The sequence below is a fragment of the Oncorhynchus keta genome, chromosome 17 (genome assembly GCF_023373465.1).
Source record: "Oncorhynchus keta strain PuntledgeMale-10-30-2019 chromosome 17, Oket_V2, whole genome shotgun sequence".
Taxonomy (NCBI): domain Eukaryota; kingdom Metazoa; phylum Chordata; class Actinopteri; order Salmoniformes; family Salmonidae; genus Oncorhynchus; species Oncorhynchus keta.
Genome location: NC_068437.1, coordinates 30,169,720 through 30,179,819, shown reverse-complemented (window position 1 = coordinate 30,179,819; position 10,100 = coordinate 30,169,720). Strand labels below are relative to the sequence as shown.

Genomic DNA, 10,100 nt, shown 5'->3' with positions numbered 1-10,100 from the left:
CAGAGAGAAGCCAAACACGCTCTTCACCAGCAGGTAGTCAGCCAGACGCTCTATAAACACACCTCCTATTGTCTGGGGTAGGATCAGCCTACACACACACACACAGATTTTTTTTATTTTTACAATGCTTTATTGTCACATACACCAGATACGTGCAGTGAAACATATTGATTTACAGGGTCAGCCATAGTAGTACGGCGCCCCTGGACAAAATGACGGTTAAGTGCCTGGCTCATGGGCACATCGACAGATTTTTCAACTCGTCAGCTTAGGTATTCAAACCAGCGACCTTTCGGTTAATGGACCAACGCTCTAACTGCTAGGCTACCTGCCGCCCTACACACACACACATTACGAAGCACAAACACACACACCTGCGACCCCCCTGGTGGACTTGGTATCCAGAGATGTGGATCTCCTCCTCGTTGGGGAAGAAGAGACTGAGAGCCCTGGGACAGGAGTACACACTGCCCTCACACACACGGCTGTTATGGACCCACACTGTGTACTGTGGTGTGGCTGAGCGGCAGTCCTGGGCCAGGATGTAGGAGCAGGTTCCAGGGTAGTAGAAGTAGCTGCCATCGAACGTCTCATAGTGGTACTGACCCCAAGACCTGCATATCCCATCTCTGTCCTGGCCCTGGTTAGGAACTACACACACACACACACACACACACACACACACACACACACACACACACACACACACACACACACACACACACACACACACACACACACACACACACACACACACACACACACACACACACACACACACACACACACACACACACACACACACACACACACACACACACACACACACATACACACATACACACACACTCTGAATCAGCTTGCAGGTGCACTGGTCTGTCTTTGTGAGTAAGAGGCTATGGAGAGGTTGGTTGCTCACAGTGCCAGCTCACTAAAAGCTGCTCAGTTCCAGGAAACCCCTGTCTCTGCACTATTCCCAGACCTGCCAACTAGACCCACTGTGTAACAGTGGTGGTGCTGTGGTGGTACTTTAACCAGGTAGGTATTTGGTTAACAGGAACACTGTGTAACAGTGGTGGTCCCTGTCTGCCATACCCGGGACAAGAACCCAACAGCAACATTTCATATTACCGTTGCGCCACCAAACGCACCAAAACCAACCATAGCTGGGCAAGGGAAACACTAATTAAATTCTCAGGCAAGCTACAAGTATAGAGGCTGTACTAGATCCAGTTCTGATGTAGTCTACAGAAACTCAACCCTAATCTTTCAGACTTAATCACACACTATATGGACTAGGGGGTGTTTGTGTGTATGTGTGTGTGTGTGTGGTTATTAATTTAATGCAGCTTATTAATGATTGTTGATTGACGTGTCAGTCTAACCCTCATGTAGACACACAAACACACACGCACTAAGCACACACAAAAATGAGACATGCATTGTGGAGTGTGTGTGTTACTCACTGATCTGGCAGCGGTCTCCGAGGGCCTGGAACTGTGCACAGTCACACACGCCCCCCTCCTGACACCATCCTCCATTCAGACAGCCACAGTACTCTGGTAAAACACACACAATCTTTCCTCAATCTTGTCTGGAAAGACTTTTGAGAACAAATGATTCTTTACAAGACAGACTGCTTTTCAGTCTTTTCTGTAGCCACGTTGACCCAACCTCACCCTGTGTGTGTATGTCTACCTGAGGAGGCATCGCGGGCCGTGTAATTATGTAGAACACTGCGAGGGAGAGCTGCTTCAGAGAGAAGAGGACTGAATGTCTGGAGAGGAGAGAGCACTGGTGAGCACACACATACATACCTACCAGTCCCAGTTTGTGAATCTGTCACACTGTGTGTTTAGTGTGTGTAGTATGTGTGTATCCAATGATGTAGTGGTAAAGAAATAGGTAGCCTGTCGCGGTGAAAAAAGTAACAATCTGTACTTTCAATGCTATTTTTCTGTAAAAGGTGGGTAACAACCGTGCAAAACAAAATGTGGCCTTTACCCTCCACTACACCGCTGTGTATCTCTAGCCCTGTTAGTGTAGTTGCCCCAGTGTGTGTGTGTGTCCTACAAAGGCGTCTTTGTGCTGGTCAGTGTGTTGAGTGAGTCCTGACCTCTGGTTCTCTTAGGTGTAGTGTACCTACCTCCTCCCCTAGGAGATCCCGTTTCCTCCGCAGTGCATTAGCCCTCCTGCGTACACACACACACACACACACACACACACACACACACACACACACACACACACACACACACACACACACACACACACACACACACACACACACACACACGGAGAGAAATGTACATTATGAAAAGAAACATGCAAACTGAAGTAAAATGTACTTAAGACCACTTGAATACAGCCAAACACACACACACACACACACACCAGCTTGGTCATGACATTGAATGAATAAATCCCCGGAGGGGATGAGTCTCTCTTTTCCTTTCATCCACTCATCTCACCTCTGTAGTCTTCCGTCTGTCTCTGTCAGTTGGCTCTGAGCTTCTAAACACAAAAAAATGCCATCAATAAAACATCCCACACACTGTCACAATGTACAGGCTCACATATCACTATCACAATGGACAGGCTCACATATCACTATCACAATGAACAGGCTCACATATCACTATCACAATGTACAGGCTCACATATCACTATCACAATGTACAGACTCACATATCACTATCACAATGAACAGGCTCACATATCACTATCACAATGTACAGGCTCACATATCACTATCACAATGTACAGACTCACATATCACTATCACAATGAACAGGCTCACATATCACTATCACAATGAACAGGCTCACATATCACTATCACAATGTACAGGCTCACATATCACTATCACAATGTACAGGCTCACATATCACTATCACAATGTACAGGCTCACATATCACTATCACAATGTACAGGCTCACATATCACTATCACAATGTACAGGCTCACATATCACTGTCACAATGTACAGACTCACATATCACTGTCACAATGTACAGACTCACATATCACTGTCACAATGTACAGACTCACATATCACTGTCACAATGTACAGGCTCACATATCACTATCACAATGAACAGGCTCACATATCACTATCACAATGAACAGGCTCACATATCACTATCACAATGTACAGACTCACATATCACTATCACAATGTACAGGCTCACATATCACTATCACAATGTACAGGCTCACATATCACTATCACAATGAACAGGCTCACATATCACTATCACAATGTACAGGCTCACATATCACTATCACAATGTACAGGCTCACATATCACTATCACAATGTACAGACTCACATATCACTATCACAATGTACAGGCTCACATATCACTATCACAATGAACAGGCTCACATATCACTATCACAATGTACAGGCTCACATATCACTATCACAATGTACAGGCTCACATATCACTATCACAATGTACAGGCTCACATATCACTATCACAATGAACAGGCTCACATATCACTATCACAATGTACAGGCTCACATATCACTATCACAATGAACAGGCTCACATATCACTATCACAATGTACAGGCTCACATATCACTATCACAATGTACATGCTCACATATCACTATCACAATGTACAGGCTCACATATCACTATCACAATGTACAGGCTCACATATCACTATCACAATGTACAGGCTCACATATCACTATCACAATGAACAGGCTCACATATCACTATCACAATGTACAGGCTCACATATCACTATCACAATGAACAGGCTCACATATCACTATCACAATGTACAGGCTCACATATCACTATCACAATGTACATGCTCACATATCACTATCACAATGTACAGGCTCACATATCACTATCACAATGTACAGGCTCACATATCACTATCACAATGTACAGGCTCACATATCACTATCACAATGTACAGACTCACATATCACTATCACAATGTACAGACTCACATATCACTATCACAATGAACAGGCTCACATATCACTATCACAATGTACAGGCTCACATATCACTATCACAATGTACAGACTCACATATCACTATCACAATGAACAGGCTCACATATCACTATCACAACACATAACAAATATATCTACAACAACAGACATCTAATCTTCAAAATGCAGAACCATTCCAGCATATCAGTAGAATCAGTATTGCACATATTTAAACAGCATAAATAACAAGTATTTACACAACTACAGTGTCGGTTGATAATATTAACAGTAAAATGATCCGATATTTCATAATGTTCAAACGTTAATAAACTTTTTAAATCGAGATCACGGATATAGTGCAGATCCTAAATTGCTGGCCTCTGAAATTAAGGTAGTAGGCTATGGCACATTTAAAATGTCAAAAGTGCTGAAAGACTGGATATAAATGAATCAGCTGTAAAAATTATGAAATTGGGATTATGCGCATGTGTCGTTGGGAGACCCACCTTGTGCTGTCAGCAGCTGGAGGACTGAATACCACGAAAGAAGAAACAGTTTGACTCTCCGCGGACCGTTCATCTCAGAGCTCATCCACCCGGAGGTTAACGTAACATTTCACAGGACAGACTGGGGAGTAGTGATCTCTTTTCGTTACCGAGTTTCCCGCGGTTGACATCCACGCGCACAGAGGAAGTTGAGCGAGCCCCTCAGATGGATGATGAGTGCACTTGCGCGCAGGTGTTGGGTGTGTGTGTGTGTGTGTGCATAGTTTTTGTACCAAACAGGTGACATCAAACCAACTGAAAAACGGAAATACTCAACTCTCAATGCACAGGAAAATAGTGGCCTAACTGAAGTTGATAGATTATCTGAGATTAGGACATTACAAATGCAATAACTGAATAACGTAGGTCTACTTTTGATTATTTTTTAATTTAGTCCTACTTTAATGTTCAATCTGTATGATTTTCAGTAATTCAACTTTAATTTTATTATAAATGAGATCGATCGTGTGTGTGTGTAACTGTGTGTGTGCGTTTTATATATATATATATATATATATATATATATATATATATATATATATATATATATATATATATATATATATGCGTGTGTGTGTGTGTGTGTGTGTGTGTGTGTGTGTGTGTGTGTGTGTGTAAGACTTTGACTCCCTCTGCTGGCCAGTGATGTGAATCTGATGTGAGTGAAGATTTACAGAGCAACAATCTTAGAATGTTTAATAACATAGTATAATGTACATCTTTCACAGTATTATCATGATATATACATGCTAATGTCCCAGATCCCAGATAGTAATGTGTCTTAAATACTTTATACAGTAGAGGAGGGGGTTTGGGGGGTTTGAATGGTGGATGGGTATCAGGGTTTGGGAGTTTATAAGTGGGTAGGAAGGAGTAGAAGGGCAAAGTCAGTCATCAATATAAAGTAGTCTTCTACAGAGAGCTGCCTAGGGATGTGACATCACTTCCTGGCAGCCAGCTCAGCGTTGACTTCATCCTCTGCTTTAAGGCCGTGCCATTGAGCAATGGGCCGGCGGGGGTTGGCCAGCATGTCTGACCAATGACGGAGCTCTGTGCCGCTGCTGGCTCCGCCTAGAAAAACCTTCCCGATAGCGTCATTCTTCCCAATCTTATCATAGTCCAACACTGTCACTGCTACCTGCACCTTCTACACACACAAACACAGACACAAACCTATGTTTGAAGGGCCTCAATGAGGAAGGATTCATTGTAGTAAGGGATGAGAGAGAGAGAGAGAGATAGAGAGAGAGAGAGAGAGAGAGAGCGCATGTGTGTTTGTGTGGTGAGAGAGCATACCTGTATCTGTTCGAAAGGCACCTCGAAGCTGAAGGACTCATTGTAGTAAGGGTTGAGAGAGAGAGAGAGAGAGAGAGAGAGAGAGAGAGAGAGAGAGAGAGAGAGAGAGAGAGAGAGAGAGAGAGAGAGAGAGAGAGAGAGAGAGAGAGAGAGAGAGAGCGCATGTGTGTTTGTGTGGTGAGAGAGCATACCTGTATCTGTTCGAAAGGCACCTCGAAGCTGAAGGACTCATTGTAGTAAGGGTTGAGAGAGAGAGAGAGAGAGAGAGAGAGAGAGAGAGAGAGTGCATGTGTGTTTGTGTGGTGAGAGAGCATACCTGTATCTGTTCGAAAGGCACCTCGAAGCTGAAGGACTCATTGTAGTAAGGGTTGAGAGTGTTCTTCTTGATGCTGGTTTTCTTCTTCTTCAGTCTCTTTCCATTCTGCAGAAGGTGTATCTTTACATAGGGGTCTGACAGAGGAGACAGAGATCAGCCTAACACACACACACACACACACACACACACACACACACACACACACACACACACACACACACACACACACACACACACACACACACACACACACACACACACACACACACACAGCCTCACCTGATAGTCCTCCTACGTCCATCTTCTTTAGGTTTTTGGCCTCGAGGACGACAATGCTTAGTTTCCCTGCTGTAGGAACGTACCTCAGAGAAAGACAGATATCACCCAGACGCTCTGACTGGAGAGAGAGAGAAAGGGGAGTGGGGAAGGGAGAGGGAGAGCGAGGGTAAGAGGTATGGGAGGGGGAATACTGACATTTTTGTTTTCTTCCTTCTTTCTGTGAATTCTTTGTTTAATTTTGCGGGGTTAAATGATTTGTAACTTTTTGACTGTCTTTCCTATTTATATATATATATCTCTTCAATATTTTTTTTTTCACTATATTCCTAATTTCTCCATTCTCACCTCCTCTTTCTCTGCCTTCTTCAGTTCCCGCCACTCCTGTGTCATCTGACTGAAGTCCAGGCTGCTCATTGGTACTCGTAGCGCTCCAATAGCGTCGTGTTTAGAGAAACGGTCAAAGTCATACACTGTCATCACCAGAGTCCTGCCTCCCAGTTCACTGTATGGTACCTACACACACACATACAGTATGCACACACACACACACATACACACACAAACACTTTGTTGAATGTGGAGTCAGTGTTAGGGTTTAGAGGTCAGGAATTAGGTGTACCTTGAAGGTGAAAGTCTCATTGAAGGTTGGGTTGAGTGTCTTCCTGTGGACTTTAGTCTCAAACTTCCTCTTCTTGTCTGGCAAAAGGTAGAGTTTAACATACGGGTCTGAACTTCCCCCAACGTCCATGGCAGGGAGATCACAGGCCTGCAGGATACCTACTACCAACTACAGACAGGGAAGGGGGGTAGAGGGTAGGGTGAGGAGACGGTGAGGAAAGAGGGAGGAAACAGGGAGAGGGAGAGAGAATTTACCCATATCTATATCATGTCTCTGATGGAGTGATTTGTTGTTCCTCAGACTGGTTAATCTGCTGTTCAACTTGGTTAGCTGAATCAGATGTGTTAGAGCAGGGATTGAAACAAGGAGTCTTCACCGTGTTCTCTGTGAAGTTGTAGTCCATTGAGAACTCCAGTCTGCCCAACTTCACTTCCTCTTTAGGCTCCTCCTCCTCCCTGCCAGTCAATCCGGTCTCTGTATCACCCTCATCCTTCAGGGGCTAAAGGACACACACACACACATATATACACATAAATGAAACCTGATACTCACTAACCAGCAGAGACATACACAGCCTCAGTTGTAATTAGCCGTGCTTTTTATTAAATGTTTCTGTGCAGCGCTCCACAGGGAGTTGATACTCTGCTATGTGTGTGTGTATGTATACCTCAGAGGTGCCTCCCTCCAGCTCAGTGTCCATGTTCAAGCCCTTCTTCTCTGTGTCCTTGTCTTTCTTCTTCAGACATTTCCTCCAGACACACAAACAGCATGACAACACCAGACACACACTCACCACGCATAGAGCTCCTATAGCCCATGAGGGCACTGCGCGCGCCCACACACACACGCACGCACGCACGCACGCACGCACGCACACACACACACACACACAGTTAATAATACATTAATAGCAAATGTTTTACATAACACAGGAGGGTTTCACTAGCTTGTGAGAGTATTTTATTTCTCAGTTGAGTACTTCAACTGCACTTGGTTTTAAAAATGAACTTAGTGCTACGAAGGCTCTAGAAACCCACCCCTGATTGGTTGTTACTCACTGTGGAGGGAGTGCAACTCGCTCATAAACTTTGTGGAGGTGTGGCCTCCGGGCCCAGGTTCTGGGGTTGCAGAGGCATTGGGGTTGATTAACAGGTGTGAGGGGCTGGGCTGTGCCGGGGTGGCCCTACGACTACTTGTCATCATCTAGAGAGGGAAAGACACAGAGAGAAGGAAAGTCTTTCAAAAAATGTCACTTTTTGCATCCAAACTAGCTGTCTTCAAATTTGAGTGAGTGATTAGATTTCCCAGCCCCATCCTTCAGAATGCCAAACCAAGTAAATTACAGATTGTTCATTTAACAGTAACTCACAATACTGCAACATTACAGATATCTGGACAAAAATGACAAACTTTTCAAATAGACACTTATTAGTGTGGAATACTGTATATTAATGATCAGTACCACGTTTTGAGAAACATCCAGCCGTATGTGTTATAGAGTGGTCATAGTTGTGTGTGTGTCAGACAGCCTCTTGTGTTTCTGCTGGTCTGGCACTAAGGCCAGCTGTACATAAGATACACAACCCTGTCCCCTGTCAAACCTGCTGACAACACAACACATGGGGGAAGAGAGGGGGACAGAGAAAGGACATCATGAGTGTCTGATCTCTGGAGAGAGGAGGTGAGAATGTTTTTAGTCCAGAGTAGGGACGGTTCCAATTCACATCCTACCCCTTCACCTTGATCCCTACCCCTTCACCTTGATCCCCACCCCTTCGCCTTGATCCCTACCCCTTCTGTGTTTTTCAGATCTGAGTCTGGGAAACTGACTCACTCAGCTCTTAACCTTCATCAATGTTAGCAGAAAATATTCAATGAAGACAGTCTAGCATTCTATAACTAGTGTAAAACAACACGTGACAATATATGTATATTTTTAAATGTAATACGCAATGACATTGATATCATCATGTCATCACTAGAGACACAACTACACTAATCACTGTTGCTAATCAGGAAGAAAATCACTTTGGATTTATTTAGGATGTTTTGCTTGTCTTCCGCATGCCATGCTACTAATAGGTACATACTACAAGTGCATGACAAGTCACTTCCATAGTGGATTGTCTTATAACGAGTTCGTTCCATCATGGCGAAACTCTGTCACTCACTCTAACCCACTCTCTTAGGTCCTCACTATAAATAAGAAGTTAGACCTGCCTGATTAAATAAAGAGTTAAGCTGAAGATAACATACTGTAACATACTGTAGATGGTTCGGATATCCCCCCATTTACAACCAAAACTGGAAATGACATTAACCCTGATCCACAGTCAAATATCTAACCCTAACCCAACATTGTAACCCTAACATATATCTATCCCTAAACCAACATTGTAACCCTGACCGACTGTAATCTAACATTTACCCAAAATTATAACCCTAATCCAACTACACCCGTCACCTCAACCACCATCACTGACCACACCTTGGGAGAGAAAGAGTTAGAAAGAGAGGCGAGAGGGAGTCTTACCTTTGTGTGTATGTCCTGGCCTTGGTTCTGACTGGCTGCAGGGTGGAGATGACTCTCAGGTACACACACAAAGAGAGAGAGAGAGAGAGAGAGAGAGAGAGAGAGAGAGAGATGACAGGATGAGGAGAGAATCAGGAAAGAGGAAGGGAGGTGAGCAGGGGTGGCAGCTTCTTGTTGTTTGTTTTAACCTTCTGTTCATTCAGCAGAGTCTCTGAGACAAGGAGCACAGGTATGACAGGAAAGAGGGGAATGAGAGCAAGAGAGAAAGGAGAGAGAGGGCATCTCTGGTTGGCTGTGTGAACGTGTGTGTATTAGTATGGGGATATGTATGCTGTCCGATGGGGTGGGTCCCAGGGGGTTGAGTCCCTCTAATCTAAGCCCTGCTCCTTGTGACCTCTGCTGCGCCCTTACAGGTCACCTTCGCTGGGACATGGGACATGGATGAATATTCATGGTTTGGTGACATGGCTTTTTATAGGCTCATTAGCATACTGAGACTTCAGCAGGAGAAAGCATCTACATTCCAACTGGATGACTGGTATGCCTGT

General features: G+C 44.2%; 2 protein-coding genes across 2 annotated transcripts in view; both read right to left on the bottom strand.

Annotated features, from left to right (window-relative positions):
• The window catches only part of otogl (otogelin-like), a 48,599-nt gene extending 43,918 nt beyond the window's left edge, over positions 1–4,681 (bottom strand). Inside the window, exons 1-7 of the mRNA XM_052467002.1 lie at positions 4,471–4,681; positions 2,472–2,514; positions 2,147–2,192; positions 1,699–1,777; positions 1,467–1,559; positions 375–651; positions 1–88 (exon numbers count right to left, since the gene is read on the bottom strand). The exon at positions 1–88 is cut by the window's left edge and continues 118 nt beyond it. Of these exons, the coding sequence (XP_052322962.1) occupies positions 1–88; positions 375–651; positions 1,467–1,559; positions 1,699–1,777; positions 2,147–2,192; positions 2,472–2,514; positions 4,471–4,555 (711 nt within the window). The 5' untranslated portion in view covers positions 4,556–4,681. The remainder of the gene's footprint in view (positions 89–374; positions 652–1,466; positions 1,560–1,698; positions 1,778–2,146; positions 2,193–2,471; positions 2,515–4,470) is intronic.
• A 526-nt stretch (positions 4,682–5,207) lies between these two features.
• On the bottom strand, positions 5,208–9,991 carry LOC118396259 (synaptotagmin-1-like). Its single transcript, XM_052467001.1, has 10 exons — positions 9,947–9,991; positions 8,621–8,623; positions 8,078–8,222; positions 7,687–7,844; positions 7,396–7,518; positions 7,020–7,187; positions 6,746–6,913; positions 6,401–6,518; positions 6,122–6,255; positions 5,208–5,656 (listed from the first exon to the last, which is right to left on the bottom strand). Exons 1-10 carry the CDS (start codon positions 9,989–9,991, stop codon positions 5,450–5,452), a joined length of 1,269 nt encoding a protein of 422 aa, XP_052322961.1. The 3' UTR covers positions 5,208–5,449.
• Between the last annotated feature and the right edge of the window lie 109 nt (positions 9,992–10,100).

Excerpts from the sequence above, each read along its gene's own strand:
- LOC118396259 (XM_052467001.1), bottom strand. The coding sequence starts at position 9,991 with ATGTCCCATGTCCCAGCGAAGGTGACCTGTAAGGGCGCAGCAGAG. Across the intron at positions 7,519-7,686 it reads TGGAGGGAGGCACCTCTGAG|CCCCTGAAGGATGAGGGTGA; the intron begins GTATACATACAC and ends TGTGTCCTTTAG. Across the intron at positions 6,519-6,745 it reads AGAAGGCAGAGAAAGAGGAG|TCAGAGCGTCTGGGTGATAT; the intron begins GTGAGAATGGAG and ends CTCTCTCTCCAG.